Source organism: Rhinichthys klamathensis, unplaced genomic scaffold (assembly GCF_029890125.1).
Source record: "Rhinichthys klamathensis goyatoka isolate OS25496 unplaced genomic scaffold, OSU_Roscu_1.1 h1tg000461l_1, whole genome shotgun sequence".
Taxonomy (NCBI): domain Eukaryota; kingdom Metazoa; phylum Chordata; class Actinopteri; order Cypriniformes; family Leuciscidae; genus Rhinichthys; species Rhinichthys klamathensis.
In genome coordinates, this window is record NW_026606950.1 from 2,064,630 (window position 1) to 2,083,819 (window position 19,190).

A 19,190-nucleotide genomic window follows, 5' to 3' on the forward strand; every position below is an offset into this window, starting at 1 on the left:
TGGCAGAGGGTGTCAAACTCGTTGTTTTTAGCTTGCCCCATATACCAAGGAAATAAAGCAATCAAAATGGTGAGACTTAGCTCTGTCATACTTGTCAGTGTGTGCACTTCATTAGACATTTTCCTTTTCTTGTAAGTACCTTCATCTCTGCACGCGTGTGTGTGTGTGTGTGTGTGTGTGTGTGTGTGTTTAAACGCCATACTGTCAGGATGAAATTGGTGCAAAATTTGACCAAAATCACGTTTATTTTTATATATTTATTCTTTTTTGAATGAATGAATGAAAAACAGGTAGCATTTCCTTTAGAGTAAGTTTCAGTGTAGTGTGATTACAAACCACTCATTAAAGGATTAGTTCACTTTTAAAAAAACTTTTGCTGATAATTTACTCACCCCCATGTCATCCAAGATGTCCATGTCTTTCTTTCTTCGGTCGAAAAGAAATTAAGGTTTTTAAAGAAAACATTCCAGGATTTTTCTCCATATAATGCACTTTGCTGGGCACCAAACGGTTCAAGGTCCAAAAGACAGTTTCAGTGCAAACTGTTCAAAGGGCTTTAAAAGATTCCAGACGATGAATAATGGTCTTATCAAGCGAAACGATCGGTCATTTCAAAAATAAATAACAAAGTTTAAGTTTAATAATGTCAAATGCTCGCCTTGCTCTGTTCTGTAATGCACGTTCGTGACTCTCCTGTTCGAACTCGTTCATCAAAATGAACAAATCTTTTTTCGAGTCATTTGGTTCATTTAACGCATGCATTTAACGAACGAAATGAACGAATTGACTCAGAAAAAGATTCGTTCATTTTGATGAACGAGTTCGAACAGGAGAGTCACACAGAACAGAGCAAGGCAAGCATTTGAGCTTATAAAACTTAAACTTTGTTATTTCTTTTTTAAATGAGCGATCGTTTCGCTTGATAAGACCATTATTCATCGTCTGGTGTCGTTTAAAGACATTTGAACAGTTTGCAGTTTGCACTGAAACTGTCTTTTGGACCTAAGTACATAAGTGCATTATATGGAGAAAAATCCTGCAATGTTTTCATCAAAAACCTTAATTTCTTTTCGACTGAAGAAAGAAAGACATGGACATCTTGGATGACATGGGGGTGAGCAAATTATCAGCAAAAGTTTTTTTTAAAGTGAACTAATCCTTTAATGTATTTCTCAGCACAGTTAGCTAATCATTACAGTACAGGAGAGCAATGCTGTTAAAACTGCGGTAGTGACTCACGATTGTTCATGTCAATCTAATTCTGATTTTGCAGCACCACAATAGAAAAAGAAACTGTAACCAAGTTACGATCAGGAGCCTGGATCAGTACAGAACCGTGAAAAGAGCAGTAACCAGTCAGCCCAATGGTGAGCCAGGCCTGTGCTAAAGGGAAAATAATTTGAAACACATTACAGCTTCTTTGGTTACTTAGCAGTTCGGTGGAAGAGACTTGATACCCTAACCCAAAGTTCTTGATATTGGGTAATGTTTGTCCAACTTGAATGATCTTTTTCAATCCATTCTTTAAACTCTCCATTTTGCTTTCCTAGAATGTCTCTAGGCTATCTGTGTCCAGGTAGCCCCTTATGTGTCAAAGAGCCCTGACAACTTTTCCCATAGCGGCTCTGTTAGATTGGAACACTGTGCTTCTATTTGCTTAAGTCTTGAGCCGCAATTGGACAAGGTGCTCTTGCCCAATTATTTGGTTGTTTAAAGAATTCTTGCTCCATTCTTGAAGACATCTGGAGTAGAGAAAGAGGCCCTAGGGTACAACAATGTGTAGTCACCGGTGTTTGTGCAATGATGTAAGAGCTGACGGGAAAGCTCTCCTTGAACCAAGTGAGTAAACAGCCAGAACTGGCAAGGTAGACACACTTGGAAGAGATCTCTGAAAGACATAAACCAAGAAGGCACGTCTCTAGAAGAGGTCGACTCTGCCACTGATGTAGTCTCCTCCGAGCAGCTAAAGGGGCATCCCGAGTCTCTCCGAGAGAGTTACTCCCAGGAAGTAAGTTTTGGAGTGTTAGAGAGATGGAGAGAGCTTCATTGATGAATGGACAGGGACAAAGGGAGGGAGGGAGGGAATGATTGAGGGAAAGAGACTAGAGCGTGAGTGACATATCGGGAGGATAGCGACTAAGCCTGGCATGCCGCATTGCATAATTACATTTTCTGTTCAAAGAATATCGGCAATCAATAATGTAATTCATAGAGAAGCCATAGCATACCCTCTCATTGGCATTCACTGCCATGCCCGAGCCGCTATCCTGAAGAATTAGAGCAGCGAGGAGCAGAAGGCAGTTTGTCATTGAAACAAAAAGTCACCCATTGTTCATATCAGAATATACTTACCCAGCATGCTTGGAGAGGGAGAGGGGCCTTGTAAATTACATTATGTTTTGAGTGATGGCTTTTAGGCAGTGTGTCCTTGTTACCGTAGTGTGGTCAGCACATCGGCAGGCTTGCAAAAAAAAAAAAAAAAAAAAACGTGGCCCGTTTCTCGTTAACATCTTGCTCTGATTTTAGTCATTTTAGTGCTTTCTTCAGCTATTCTCTTCCTTCTCTTCTAGCAACTCTTTTTTTTTTTTGGGTCAGTCTAGATTTAAAATGGCAGTCAGCCCCAAGTCCTGCCATAGTGAGTTTGAGAGTTTGGATGTGGACGACAGCTGTGAGGCTGATCTCACGTCGTCTCTTCACCTTCCAGTGCATCCCCGACATCCCACAGCCAGGAGCCGAGGGGTTGAGATCGCCTCTGATAAACTCACACAGAGGCCGCAGGGTGCTGGGATGTGTGCCATGCTTCCTAACCCCTCCAGCCCCTGTACCAAGTCAGAATAAATTCTCATTCAACACAGCCATATCTCTGGCATCCTTTGACGACCAAGAGGTTTGGAATCCTGTAAGCACCCCAATCCTCTGCTGTTGTAATTTCACAGCCAATATGAGCCTTAGAGCCCTGAGCAAGTAGGCGAAGGGGTCTAGAACTCCTGTTGGGTTGAGTCTAGATTAGTTCGGCCTACCTGTGGGACACAGCTGCCTTGGTGTCTCTGACGGAGCGGGGGAACAGCTCACCGTCTCTGGCTGCCAGCGCCTTGTCCGCAGCCTCTTTGCCTCTGTACTTAGCGCTTTAGCCTTCCACTCACCGGCCAATCAGGCCTTGTTTATTTATTTAGCCCCTCATACATGTTTAATGAGGGAGGGAAAACTGATCCCAGAGCAGACAGGCTGTAAATACCGCTGTGTGGGGGGGCTGTTTTTCTCTCTAATGGAGTAGAGTTTTTTGAGCCAGATTGGTTTATACAGGATTTAATGACTTGGTTCAGCCAGAGATCGCAGGCTGGTGTGTTACTGCTTTTGTGTGTGTGTGAGTGTATGAGGTTGAGTCTTGTGATTTGTTTGTGTGCCTCAGGTTTTAAACTGTAGTTTGACCCTCATGATTTGTGTATGCTTGTGTACTCACTAGGGCTCTTATAGTCAACCGATATGGATTTTCAAATGACTGATTTCAATACAGTTAACTAGACAGTGGGGTGTAGGGTAATACAATTTAATTATTATTGGGATACAGATATACACTGAAATAAAAAAAGATTTACGCAATATTTAGCACACATGGTTAAAGATAAAAGAACTGAAATTCTCTTGGGAGATTTTGGAACTGACAGAAAGTTAAGACTTCTATTAATCAGCCAACAGATTCAAAGCCAAACAGCTCACATCATCACAGCACTTCTCTAAACACTTTCTCATTATTTTTCTGTTACAGCAATGGCTGAGTGGGAGAAAGCTGAGCATCATGACTGGCCGATTGGTGACAGGCACCGCAGAGCGGCCGAAGAGTCCTACTGGGCCTACTCAGGTGAGCAAACTACACTCCCTCATACATAGAGACATTTCTGAAAGAGTAACATTTCAATTTCTCTTTTGTGACAGTCATTGTGTTCTGCTACCACTAAAACACATAAACGTCCTCTGATAGACAGCTGGTCTTTCATCCAGAGCTGTCCACCTCACCCCAGAGGCCTCGCCTTAGGGTCTCCCCTGCCTTTTGCTTTCATGAATGCTTTGCTGTTGAGAAAGTGACTCATGTTGTCCCTCTGAGCAATATTTGAAGAAGAATAGCATTAATCTTTAACTGTGCCACCAAGCCCGCGGCAACCAATGATATTTTATTTTATTTATTTAAATGCTTCCCCTTTTCCCTGCCGTGGGTTTCTGTTGTTTGCCAGCGTGACGGGTGGCGCCTTGCACAGATGTGGCCTACAACAAACACTTGGATACCTGCACTTTTGTGATCTTGTGGTCTTTATTGTATTTTTCGCTAACATCCACCATTTAATGTCCCACTAAGGTGTTGAAGCATCTTTCAGAGGAGCAATTCATTGTGAATAGTCAATGCATTCAGGGCCAGAGTAGTGTTTTGGTAGTAAAGTCTTTTTGTATTAGGCGGTATGTGCTTAAATACTCTACTCAACTCTCTACTGAAAAGAGCTGAGATTGTAGTGTAAGAAGTCACAACCTTTATGTGTGTGTGTATGCATATATTATCACATCAAAGATGCCTTCAGTCAAAGGATCTTGATGTTTTAGTGTTTTTATACATCTATTTTCAAGTGATAATTACACAGTCTTACATTTAAATACTTCCTGCGGGCTGACATTTGTCATCACTCTCTAGTGCACACGTTTGGATGTCTAGATGTTGGCATTGTGGGAAGAGAAGCAAATGTAGTACTGTAGCTTGCTAAGCTGTAAGCTACTCGTGATTTAAAGTAGCCGCCCTTTTGAAAGCGTGTGTAATTACACGTAGTTACTAAAAACACCACAAGAAAACGATGAGCTTTCTTAAAAACAAAAACAGTGAGAATCTTGCACTGTACCTTTCATTCTTGGAAAAATTGGCTTGTTACTGGAAAAGCTACACTGAGCTTTGGTCGTGCTACTGAAAAATAGGAGCAATAGTTTGGCTATTTTTTTTTTTTGTAATTAATAATCTTTTTTATTTACTTACTTTTTGGTTGTTGCTATGAATTTTTTTGTTGAATGAGTCTTACTATATACCCTTCTTGCTTAGTCCATAACTGTAGGCTTATGTTAAAAGCTTTGCATTATTCCCATCAACCCCTGCTGTTCAGAGACTGGAGATGCTCCGTGCGCTTCGGTCAGGGGTTTGATGGGGTGGGTCACTGGGGCATCTGTGGCTTCGCCTAGAGTTGCTGTGTAGTTTGCCCGCTGTGTCGTGAGATGTCTCCGGCATCAGCCTGTGTGCGGAGAAAGGGAGAAAGCGCGTGCTATTTTTAGTCAGGCATGGATGGCAAAACAGCAAGTCTGTCACAAGTACAGGCAATTAGTACATTCTAATTAGCAAGTAAGTTTTAATCAGTAACCTGGTGAAAAGGATAGAACATGATGCCACATTATGAGGAAACTAGATAATTTATAAATAGACAACAATTACAAATGATTACCTTAAGAGTACCGAAAACCTCCTACAGTGGCATTTGAGTCAAGGACATGCCACTCATTTTTTGTTCCTATCAATTGATTTTGATTATTGATTATTCAGAAAAGGAATTAAAAATAATTTCATACATATGGTGACTTGAATACACCTCTTCTATGACGAGAATGTTTTCAATTTCTTTATTAAAATTCATTTTTATGGGGGGCTTGACTGCAGGCCCTCATGATTATGTGTCAAGGTTGGTAAGTCTATTTGATAAATTTTCCTTTTTAATTACAATGCAAGGCTAGTTTAAAATGTCATATAGTGTGACTTGTGATGTAATGATATTTAAAAATGATTACAACAATAACTTTTTACAACGGTAAATGTATTTAAAAACATTTTTTAAATAATGATTAAGATGTGTATACAAACAAAATATATTTCTTTTCCCCAAAACCATATGAAAGTTTAGATTTTTTTTAAAAAAAATTCTTTATCATAGACACTGTCACAAATTAGTTCAGACCAGGGCTGTCACAATACCAACATTTATTCATTGGTACTAAATTGAGTCTGTATTCTTGATACTGAATAAATACCAGTATCACAATTTTTTTTCTCATATCGACTTGGTACAGAAGTACTGGCATTTTTGATATCCCTAGTTCAGACGATCTTACAAATCCCTGTTTTGCTAATGGCAATGTTTTTTTTTTTATAAACACAAATCAATGCAACTGTAGACAGAGTCAGCATGTGTTCTTGAGTCAAATCTGCCTGTGGGTTTCTTACGCACATCAAGGGTCCTAGAGTGTTAAGCCTCAAAAACTGTGATTGCATCGTGTGTGATATCGTAAAGTGCATGTTTACACTCACCCGTAGCTATTTATATATCTCCACACGTGTTTTCTGGTGGTTTTCAAGCACATACTGCCCTGAATTCCTTTGGTCGCTGAACACCTATCGCTTCTTGTGAGCTGAATGTTGTTGACGAGCACAGATGACTTTGTCCTGCAGGCAGATTTAATGAACTCGGCAGATGATCCTCACTCTGAGAGCGGCTCGTCGTCCTGCCGAGTGGCTTTACTCTGAGAGCGCCTTGTAAAGCTGCCGTGCTCGTACCCTCCGGTTAGTCATCATTCTCGGTTTGCCCAGTTACAAAGCCCTTACCGTTTTTGCATCAAGCTCCATTATCAGTTTATTTATTGCTCCCTAAAGAGTCCTGGAAATTATGCTTGATCAAACAAAACCCCTAATAACATGTCTGACGACTTCTCTGGGCTACAGGGCCCACTGGGCCAAATTTAGCTTGGGCAGATTACACTTAAATATCGTTAGTTTTTCACATATTTCAATGTGGAATTGGTGTTAACAGAACACCTCAAGGCATATCTTCACTGTTATTGTGGTCCAGTGGAGTTTCTTTGTGGATGGGGCTTTGTCATTGTTTTTCTGGCATCTATAACAAAAACGTAGTGAAAGTCACCATATTTCTTTAGAATTGGATCATTTATAAAGCTTTTATTGATTATACATTGCCAAACACTATCATGGTGAAGTATTGTGTAATAATCTCAACATCAATAATTTGCTGTTAAACAAACCGGCAGATTTACATTTATTTGATATTTCAATAGCGCAGTGGTGAGCGATGTTGAAATCCAGTCCAAAAACCATGTAAGATCTGTTTCGAGATACATTATGCATTGTAATTTAAAGCACTTAAGCAGTCGCACGTTGGCAGTGAGGCACTATTATCTTTAAGGCATCTAAATTGAAAAGCCTCTCACAAAAAATGTGCTAGATTTGGATTGTAAACAAAACAAGCATCACTGAATGATTAATGAACTTGGAGAAGCTGCTCTCTGGTTAAGCATAGTATCAAAAACCTTGTAAGAAGATCAATATCGCCTTCCAGGAACCGTGTGCCACACCCCGAAACGCATTTTCTGTATGACCGTTCTTGACAGACGCTTATCAAATGTATAATGCAGGGCTGCAGTATAGCGTTATGATCTCTGCCTGCTAACCTCAGTCTGTTCGATGGATATTCATTTGAAATCCTTTGTGTTATCAGCAGTGCTTCCATTAATAGGTTTTAATTTAAAGGACGGAAAATGTAAGGCTCCTTTCTTTTCATGACAACCCACATAAGGTAATTTCATCCCCAGATGCCACCTTTGAATGACAGCTTACAGCTACGAAACTCTATAGAAGGCGGTATGGAGACGGAATTGGATATGGTACCTCTGCTGTGCCACTTCTGATTGTTAAAAAGGCCATCGATTGGTCAATGCTTTCACATCTCACGATTTGCTTGCATAAGTTTAGTGCATAGATATTTCGAGCAGTGAATTTACTCTTAAAGGAGCTGTTTGTGCAAAAATTGTAATTCTGTTATTCACTCGCCTTCATGTCCTTCCGAACCGAAATGCATTTCATTGTTCTACGGAACAAAATATATTTTTTTAAAAAGTAATAATGGTAACACTTTACTTGAAGGGGTGTACATAAGACTGACATGACACCTTCATAACCATGACATGACATATGTCATGAATATGAAGTAGGGTTTATGCATGTTTATGACAACTGTCAAAGTGTCTTTCGCTCAATAATGACATTTTGAATGCAAATATGACATTGTTTGAGATGTCTTTGTTATGACACCTTGACATAAACCATAACATCATAACCTGTCAGTGTCTTTGTCATGAGAACTTGACATTAAATTAAGTTAAACTGTCATGTGGTTGGTTTTGACATTGGCTGTCATAAGGCCATTATAACTGTGTCATGAATATTTTTCGTGACCTCAAATTGAATTTGCCATTAAACAGTTATAATGGCTTCATGACAGCCAATGTCAACACCAACCACCTGACAGTTTAATGTAATGTTAACTAATAAAGCTTCTTAAGTTTGATCATTAATCTGCTATGTCATGTTTATGACAGGTTGTGTTGTCTTAGTAATGTCAAGTTGTCATGACAAAGACACTGACAGGTTATGATGTATTGGTTTATGTCAAGGTGTCATAACAAAGACATCTCAAACAATGTCAGATTTGCATTCAAAATGTCATAATTGAGCGAATGACACTTAATGACAGTTGTCACAAACATGCATACAACTTCCTTCATATTCATAACATATGTCATGTCATGATTATGAAGGTGTCATGTTAGTCTTATGCACACCCCTTCAAGTAAAGTGTTACCGTAATAATTGTGTCCATACAATGAAAGTCAACTTTCACTTTTATTATGGACAAAAACAGTTGAAATTGCCTATACTTCAAATTAGCTTCGTTTTTCCATGTGACATTCGTAGTCAAATCTCTGTTTGAACGATTGTTTGTTAACAGACAGTGCATCTTGTGGGTCTCCCAGATCTTCTGTTCACCTCTCCGCAGGCCTTCATCATCATCATCTACCCCCTTCCCATCATCCTCTATTAGCTCTGAGCTCAACGCTGCCAGCTTTTGTTTAGCAATGTTGGCAACCTGGACACAGATGTTGACCCGCTCCAGATGTTGTGCAGAGCACAGCAGGTCGACCCTCATGTTTGCTATTTACACTTAATCAGACAGACAAAGTACTTCCTGTGGGGCGTGTGTGTGTGTGTGTGTGTGTGTGAATGCAGTTTGTACCGTTATGTAACAAATTTAAATGAATACTACGCAAGTAACTACCACTATAAAATGTTACATTTAAAAAAACTCATAATTAAAAGTGTACTACACAGTTCACATTTAAAGGCGTGATACTTATCTCCCGCTATAAAAAAAATTAACGGTAACGCTTTAGATTACAGCCCGGAAAGTACTGTGTAATTAAGAGGAATTTACAGTAACTTTCGGTAATTATAGTGTACTTATAAAGTACTTGCATGTAAGTATAAGGGAACAATATGTAAAGTTTGGGGAATAAAGGGGTAACAACCAGGAGAAATAAAAAAAATAATTTATACTGTAAGTATTATATAACGAAAGGGAACTTATTCTACTATTATGATACAACAATCTTACATTTGGGACCAATTTAGCGAGAACATACACTGCGTACCTTTTTGTAATAATTGTGTACCAATACATACTGTATAGGCTTTTTTTAAATTACACGGTACATATCTATGCATTTATACTTTTATTTATTTATTTTTTGATAGCAAAAGTGCAGATGTTTATATTTGGGCTAACATGTTTCAAGGCAAGAAAAGCTAAGACTATTGCAATTTTTTTAAATACTGGGAAATATATCTTGTTTCATGTGGTTATAGGGTGAGTGGTGCTTGTATAATTCCGAGTCAGTGATATTGGATTGTGTGTATGCATTTTTATTGTTACCCTGTAACTACAATGAACAAGAGGGTAACAAGCTACATGAAACAAGAGTATCTTTCCCCAATATTTAAGCAAAAGTTGCAATAGTTTTCGTTTTCAGTGCACTTTTGTTAAAAAGATTACATTTTAAAAATTACAGGGTACTTATCTATGCATTAATAAAGCCTATACAGTATGTACTGGTTCACCATTATTTCAAAAAGGTACGCAGTGTATGTTCTTACTAAATTGATCCCAAATGTAAGATTGTTATATCATAATAGTAGAATAAGTTCCCCTTAGTTCTATAATACTTACAGTATAAATCATTTTTTAATTCTCCTGGTTGTTACCCCTTTATTCCCCAAACTTAAAATATTGTTCCCTTATACTTATATTGTAAGTACATTATAGGTACACTATAATTACCGAAGGATATGCTGTAAAATTGCTTTAATTACGCAGTACTTTCAGGGCTGTAATCTAAAGCGCTACCAAATTAACTTTTAAAGAAACTAATAGTGTTTTTAATAAAAGCCAGGTTTTTGTACATGCGGCGGGCCTTGACCTGTCGAATACTACTCACTTCCATCTTGATAAACACTTATTGTTGTACACTTTTGTCGCAATAAATTATGTGAATCATGTGTGACCAATATGTCTGTAAATAGGATAGATCAACTGGAAACGTTTATTTGCGATGTCTCCTCCACATCAATAGGTGTCAATGAAATTTCCAAATCATAAATATAGCAGAAAAGCTGTGTCTGAGATCGCATGCTGTCTGGGTTTGTACTAGATTAGAAAAAAAAATGTTCTTTATAGTATAGATGTGTGTTGTATGAATAAAATCCAGATGTACATAACAACTTGTCATCTGTGTCCTCATGGTACAGTTAAGTGTCCACTACTTCTTTTCACACACTGTTTATCACCTACCATACAGTTGGGAAGTACGGATATTCACACGCAGGGAAAGTATTACAGGAATTTCGTACCTTTTATATAAAACAAAATGTCTTCATTTCAAGCCTTACATTTTAAATCTGAGAAATTGTGATTGTTTTGATTTGTTATTGAGAAGAAAGGGATTGTTTGTCATTTTACAACTGATTTCCAATCTCTCTACCTCTCTTGATTCTCCGCGAACTGGTGCCGAGTAAACCAAATGTAAATAGAGACTCGCCAAAAACCTAATCCATTGTTTGCCTGATCCCCCTTTTTTTCTTTTTTTCTTTTTCAATGAACTTTCTTCTCTGACAGCTTTTGTGCTTTGAGACTGTGCCGCAGTAAATGGCGTGCTGCGTTAACTTTTGTTATTCTTTGAGTTATTTTGACAGGGGTATTTTTCATCAGTTAGACCGCTAATTAGACGACGACAGACGCATTGATGAGATAGATAGGCGGAGGGAAGAATTCATAATGCCCCCGTTTCCCTCCTCTTAAAGCGGGTAATTATGGGTGGGTCTGCAGGCAGAGGGAGCTGGCAGACCCCAGTACAGCTGGACGAGCTCGAGCCAGACCACAGCCGCACCTGACTGAGCATGCTAATGAGAAACACTCTCCCTCGCACTCATTTTTTCTTTAATTCTCACTTTTTTCTTCAACAGGATCTCACAAAGAGTTTTTTGCTCCCATTCAACCGTAGTCGTCCTGTCATACTTTGCTATGTATGCTAACTTTTGCATAGCATATTTCCTCTGTTTCTCTCTCTTCCTCCTGTTCTTCTAAAAAAAAAAAAAAAAAGTTCCCTGAAATATTTTTGGTCTAAGTTCCCTAGGCTCTTATTCGTCTGTTTCTTTCACATGCTACATAGAAATTCTTTAAAAACAAGGTCATTATATTTATTTTTTGAGTTTTTTCTCGCTCTCATTCAACTGTGCTAAGTCTTGCATGATATGCTAACATTGGCTTATTTTCTAGTAACATTTCTTTCTCTCTGGGTGAATTTCGATTGTGTTTTGTGCCCATGAAGGGCACTGTGGGACGAGGACGCTACTGAAGGTCATTTCAAACAAAAGTGAGCTACCGAATCCCTTCGATAAGGGTCCTTCCGCAAGGGCGTTAACAAAGTGTGCATACAACCGTAACCGCGAGGAAATACTTCCAAAAATAGAAAAGGCACCCGTTTTAAAAATGACTCGGCAACTGTTTATTTTGGGACACTTTTATAAAGGGATTCTAGCAGTGAAAGCAACTGCTACAGAAAGCGAGGGATGAGTTGGAGGGGTGATGTGGTTTTATATATTAATCAATAACCAGGTTTGGTTTGAATGTGCTGATCTGTTGAATCTGGCAACAGTGAGTAACATGAGATCCATTAGGAGATCTGCTTTAATAAAATGAGAGTCCATACTGGAGAGGCCTGCACTCACGCTACCGCACGTCACTCCATGGACCTGCTGTTATTGTGCAATTTACGGCACAGCCAATAACAGTCCTGTAATGGATTATGACATGGTGCAGTTTGAGTTATCCTCCCATTGTAGAACCCTGACCCAGAGGCACATTTCATCTGAGCTCCGTCCCGAGGTGCACTGTGTGTGTGTGTGTGTGTGTGTGGTGGAGGAGGCAAGTAACCGGTTCAGATGAAGCATTCAGGTCAAACTGTGAGCAGAGTTTGTTCGTGTGGGATGCTGGATCATCCATGCCGGCTTTAAATCTCATCACAGGGCGAAATATACTCTACTGAGGTGCTCTAGCATTCAAAATATTCTGTTTCTTGGGCACAAAAATCAGCATATTAGAATGACTTCTGGATCATGTGACTGATAAAAATTCAGCTTTGCCATCACAGGTTTACAATTTAAACTATACAGAAACAGTAAAGTTATTTGGATTATAATTAAGTATAAATTATATTGTAATAATATTTCGCAATTTTTCTGTATTTTGATCAAATAAATACAGCCTTACTAACTTATTTTTAAAAAAATCAAATCTTTACAACCCCATACTTTTGAACGGTATACGTGAACAAAAACACATCTAGCTACTCAAGTTTGAACATCTTTGCATTCTGAAACATGTTTGCGCGCTTTTGTGTTCTGAAACATATCACTTTTTGTATTTGAAACACAAATAAATGTTCTCAAGTTGCGCCAACAGAACATAATGTAATCTTCTAAATTATTACCTGTATTACCCCATATTACCTCAATTATTTCTGGTTTAAATGCACACATTTGAAGGTAACTCTATCGCCCCCTTGAGGATGGAGGAACACAAGAGTGATAACTACATTGGCCCCACATCTGCATTTGCATACTTGCATAAATTATGTCTCCCTTATGCTAAAAAAAAAAAAAGCTAAATCTGTTACTCACTCACTGATTTGTGTAACTGCTTGGCAACTCATTTGTTTGTTCTGGTTGTTTTACTATCCCCCTTTCCTCTCATCTCTTCCACCATTGTCTTCCGTTATGAATCCACGTCTGGGTTTTAAAGGCCAGGTCTGTGTGTTTGGAAGTGCAGAGTGGCTGATATATCCGGAATGTAAATATCAAACCCTCCTCCTTCACTACACGCACACACCTGACTGGTGAAACACACCGACATGTTGCTGTTTCCGTCAGTGCTAGGCAAACAGACCCAGGGCTGTGTTAGTATTCAGGAGAGAGCAGAAAGACGGATCGAGAAAAGGAGAGCGGTGAAGGGGAAATGTTGCAGTATTTACAGAGCTGAGGCTCATCTCCTGTGGCCTATGCACGAGGACGTCATATTAGCCAAGCTATTTGAGTTTCATTTGAAGAAATCTCCAAAGTTAAACAATTTTTTACAACAACAAAACATGCAATCATCTCCTGTGGTTTATGTGTTCTTTTGCCATTTATAATCTTGTCTTGGCTTGATTGAACAAATTTAATCAGTAATTCCTGTATTCGTTCACAGTGAGAACATTAGTTCAAGGGATTCTTGCTTGCAATTAGTGATGAGAGAAAAACAACTTTTTGAAACTTTGAATCAACTTTGAATCAAAATGACTCAGTAGTTGGCGTTTACATGGACCCTAATAATCCGTTTGTAATCTGACTAGTTGCACAGTCTACTCATTCTACTAACTATAAGTAACTTTGCAGCTACATGTCAACTAACTGTCATTAGAGTATTTGTAGACTCTACTTAATATTTGCTAAGACTTTATTTTGTTGGTCCCCTAACAGATATTCTACTGACTGTAAGTCAACATATTCTACTAACACAAACCCTAACACTTAACCATAACCTAACAGTCTACTACAGAATACTCTAATGAGAGTTAGTTGACATGTAGTTGCACAGTTACTTGTAGTTAGTATAAATGTCTAAAGTGGACCATCAAAATAAAGTGGAACCAAAAAGTCACATGTAACAACGTCAATCAGAATAAATTGGCCAATTATAAGGGGTAGTTTAAACCATTTCTAATCTGATTGATAGGACATGTAAACACTTGATCAGAATTAAAACCGTAAGTTTTGCGCATGTGCAATAATGGTGTAATGAGGTATGACGCCTTGAAACGAGCTGTTGTTGTTGAACATTGTGTCATAAATTACTGTCATGTCAATCTAAAATTCTCCTTCCACTTATCGTCTGTGAAGTGCAGCAGGACAATGTCATCCGCCGCCTTGTTTTGGACTCGTGAAGGGGTGTTTTTACTGCTTGATAAATATAATTAGCTTCATGCGCTCCTAATTAGGGCCTAAAATAGATAAATATAAAGTCTGCTTTTTAAAACAAAGAAAAGAAGCAATGGTAAGTGGATGGTTAGTATGTGCCAATAGCAGGAAACTGTCAAAATATTAAATCTGATTTGAAGCTTGTGACATATATAAACGCGCACACCAACCTGATTATTTATTTAGCGTTCATGTAAAAACACTATTTTCAGATTTATCAATCAATGGCTCGAAACGCCACACGTTGGTGCACCTTTTACAAACCAATAACAAAGGTTTTATTAAAGTGCAATCTATTAAATGCAATTAACAAGTCATCTAATATCAATAAATATGAAGTGTCTGTGTAATATGTATTATTTTACTGAATTGTAGGAGCTTGGTTACTCAGGCCAATAAGAGACTATTAACTCTTCAATTTAATTTTAAAAATATTAAAAATATCTACAACTTTATAAAACTGATCCGAGATCAAGCAAAAAACATACACTCACCTATAGGATTATTAGGAACACCATACTAATACTGTGTTTGACCCCCTTTCGCCTTCAGAACTGCCTTAATTCTGCGTGGCATTGATTCAACAAGGTGCTGAAAGCATTCTTTAGAAATGTTGGCCCATATTGATAGGATAGCATCTTGCAGTTGATGGAGATTTGTGGGATGCACATCCAGGGCACGAAGCTCCCGTTCCACCACATCCCAAAGATGCTCTATTGGGTTGAGATCTGGTGACTGTGGGGGCCATTTTAGTACAGTGAACTCATTGTCATGTTCAAGAAACCAATTTGAAATGATTCGAGCTTTGTGACATGGGGCATTATCCTGCTGGAAGTAGCCATCAGAGGATGGGTACATGGTGGCCATAAAGGGATGGACATGGTCAGAAACAATGCTCAGGTAGGCCGTGGCATTTAAACGATGCCCAATTGGCACTAAGGGGCCTAAAGTGTGCCAAGAAAACATCCCCCACACCATTACACCACCACCACCAGCCTGCACAGTGGTAACAAGGCATGATGGTTCCATGTTCTCATTCTGTTTACGCCAAATTCTGACTCTAACATCTGAATGTCTCAACAGAAATCGAGACTCATCAGACCAGGCAACATTTCTCCAGTCTTCAACTGTCCAATTTTGGTGAGCTCTGGCAAATTGTAGCCTCTTTTTCCTATTTGTAGTGGAGATGAGTGGTACCCGGTGGAGTCTTCTGCTGTTGTAGCCCATCCGCCTCAAGGTTGTGCGTGTTGTGGCTTCACAAATGCTTTGCTGCATACCTCGGTTGTAACGAGTGGTTATTTCAGTCAAAGTTGCTCTTCTATCAGCTTGAATCAGTCGGCCCATTCTCCTCTGACCTCTAGCATCAACAAGGCATTTTCGCCCACAGGACTGCCGCATACTGGATGTTTTTCCCTTTTCACACCATTCTTTGTAAACCCTAGAAATGGTTGTGTGTGAAAATCCCAGTAACTGAGCAGATTGTGAAATACTCAGACCGGCCCGTCTGGCACCAACAACCATGCCACGCTCAAAATGGCTTAAATCTCCTTTCTTTCCCATTCTGACATTCAGTTTGGAGTTCAGGAGATTGTCTTGACCAGGACCACACCCCTAAATGCATTGAAGCAACTGCCATGTGATTGGTTGATTAGATAATTGCGTTAATGAGAAATTGAACAGGTGTTCCTAATAATCCTTTAGGTGAGTGTATAGACACCGGTTTGACAGCGGTTCACAGAGATCATCGTCCCCTAGTGACGAACCATTGAAATTTTTAAACGTTTCGAAACAGTTATGATGTAGCGAAGCGTCGCTTACTGAAATCACATGACTTTGTCAGCGTGATATGCACTCCGAATCACTGGTTCGAAACAAATGATTCACAAAGGTTTCGAAGCTTCACTACGCGTGTTTCGAAAGCACAAAACATGCCCACCAACAACATGCCACAATTCCACTTCTCTCAAGAACATATTTGAACTTCCAAAGTAATGGAATCCTGCTCAAGCTAGAGGAACACAGGTGTTAAGTGTATTTAGCGTGGGCGCGTTATTTCTTTAAATACTGTTAGCTGAGGAGCAGTTTAATGACTCGGAGACGGAAACAAAGATGAATGAGCGGGATGAAGAAAAGCACCAAACGCGCTAAAAATAGAGGGAGGGAAAGAGAACGAGATTGTTCACAGAATTTATCAGAAGCCTCTTTAGCTGAGGATTAAGAATTCGACATTAATGAGAGTAAACGGCTCTCACGAGTGTATGTGGGAGAGGTGTGTGTCCCTCGATGAAGACTGAATGGACCGGCATGTTCGTCCCTGAACTGCTGTGTGTGTCGGCTGGGGATGGACGAGCAATATTCTCCTCTACTATAAAACAAGCCAATGGATTAGCTCGAATTGATTAAAGTTTATTTAAAGCATGAGTACATGTGGCAATATTTCATAAGCGTTTATGCGATATTACCACACAGTGAGGCGCGTGTGTCAACCGGTAGAGATGCTGGATTCAGTATTTCAGACTTTATGTATATTGCATATAACATTTATGAATCACATTATATAAAATGATAAGTGTTATATAATGTGAAGCAGCTGCTTCGGTGTTGATGCCACAAATATGTATATCAAATTGATAACTTTTGGTTTGCTTTTTTTTGTTGTTTTTTTAGAATGTTCAGAAAACTATATCATTTGTAAATATGCGATTTATTCTTGATTATTGGAAGTGTAAGAGTAAAATAAGTATGCTATTCAATTACATGATATTCAATTGCTCAAAATATTTGCCTGGCCAGTTTTTAAACATTGCATTTATTTATTTAAATGTTAACACAGTAGGCTACTGGGCAAAGGTCAGATTTCTTAATGAAAGAAGTGTCTTATGATCACCAAGGCTACATTTATTTTATCAAAAATACTCTAAAAACAGTAATATTGTGAGATACTTTTACGATTTGAATTTTTTTTTTATTTGAATATATTTTAAAAGGTAGCCTGGTTTATTTATTTGATGGCAAAGCTGTAATTTTCAGCAGCCATTGCTTCAGTCTTCATGTATCACTTCATGTATAGGCCTATATATATATATACACTACCGTTCAAAAGTTTGGGGTCGGTACGATTTTAAATACTTTTAAAATAATTCTCTTCTGCTAACCATGGCTGCACTTATTTGGTTAAAAATACAACAAAAATCAGTTATAGTATTAAATATTATTCCAGTGTAAATCAGCTGTTTTCTGTGTGAATATATAGTAAAGTGTAATTTATTCCTGTGATCAAAGCTGAATTTTCAGCATCACCAGTGTCAGTGTCTTCAGTGTCACATGATCCTTCACAAATCAGTATAATATGAGGATTTGATGCTCAAGAAACATTTATTATTATTATCAATGTTGAAACAGTTGTTGGTCTGTCAGTTGTACAGTTTTTTTTTTTTTTTTGGATTCTTTGATGAATAGGAAGTTCAAAAGAACGGCGTTTGTTTGAAATAGAATCTTTTGTAACATTATAAATGTCTTTAATGTCCTTGATAAATAAAAGTATTGATTTCTGTCCTCCAAAAAATAAAAATAAAATTCTCACTGACCCCAAACTTTTGAACGGTAGTGTATATATATATGTTTTATTATTATTAATATTTTATTTCCCCCACAGTTTTTATGTATTAGTTAGTTTGCACCTTTTTGAATATTAATAACCATTTAGACGAACAGCACTCATGGGAGTTTGTGAGTGTGTGTATTTGCACTTCTCCATTATTCACCAGCAGCTCCGTGCATGTACAGTCATCTCTTCAGGGCATTATGGGTGCTCAGGGTTCCACACGAGATGGCCCTTGAAGGATGTTTCTGGGAGTTGTCGGCAGAATCCTGTGATGAATTGCATCTGTGGCCACACGTGAGGACTTTCCGATCGTCCTTGTCCACTCATGAGCACTAACAGAGGACTGTGTCGAGCTCCCCTGCTGCCCTTCTTCATTTCATTGGCATTAATTCTGTATAAATTTTAAGCATCTGAATCATGGAGGTCTTGTACTTCTGTCGTGAGATGCATGAGGAGAAAGATAGAGATAAAACCAGTTTGGTCAATGGCTTGAAGGCATTTGACACCAGGGCCATGTGGAAAATGAGCTCTGGCTGGGAGAGGTAATGACTCACAGAAGAGAAGAGCTTGTTTCTGTTTGCCATGCCCTCCTGGACAGACACACACACACACACACACACACACACACACACACACACACACACACACACACACACACACACACACACACACACACACACACACACACACACACATATAGATAGAGAACTTGATTCTCTCACAGGATATGTGCCACACCATGACATATTCTAACGTGTGTGTGTGTGTGTGTGTGTGTGTGTGTGTGTGTGTGTGGTCAGACACTTGTACCTGTTTGTTTCTTTAATTTCCGGTCATTTTATGGGTCCGGTCAATTCTTTTTGTTATATAAAGATCATTAAAATGGACTTGTAAGCCTTTTTTATATGCTGCAGTAATGTATTTTGCTACTTTAGTATAGATGATTATTGTTTTACCCAGATTTTCAATCTTAAACTATGAAAATCCATTATACAAATATAAATGATTTACATTTAAAATTATATGCAAATTGTTTTCATGTTTTTAAAGAAGTCTCTTTTGCTCACCAAAATGGAATTGATTTGATTAAAAACATCTTCTTCTTCGAGAACTTTAAAAATAGCATTTATATGAAATAGAAATTGTTATATA

The 19,190-nt window shown here is 38.5% G+C and overlaps 1 protein-coding gene across 1 annotated transcript in view; it reads left to right on the forward strand.

Moving 5' to 3' along the window:
• Window positions 1–19,190, forward strand: part of LOC130071807 (receptor-type tyrosine-protein phosphatase gamma-like) — a 199,478-nt gene that overhangs the window by 68,250 nt on the left and 112,038 nt on the right. The window contains exon 2 of the mRNA XM_056236696.1: window positions 3,767–3,859. Within this exon, the coding sequence (XP_056092671.1) occupies window positions 3,767–3,859 (93 nt within the window). The remainder of the gene's footprint in view (window positions 1–3,766; window positions 3,860–19,190) is intronic.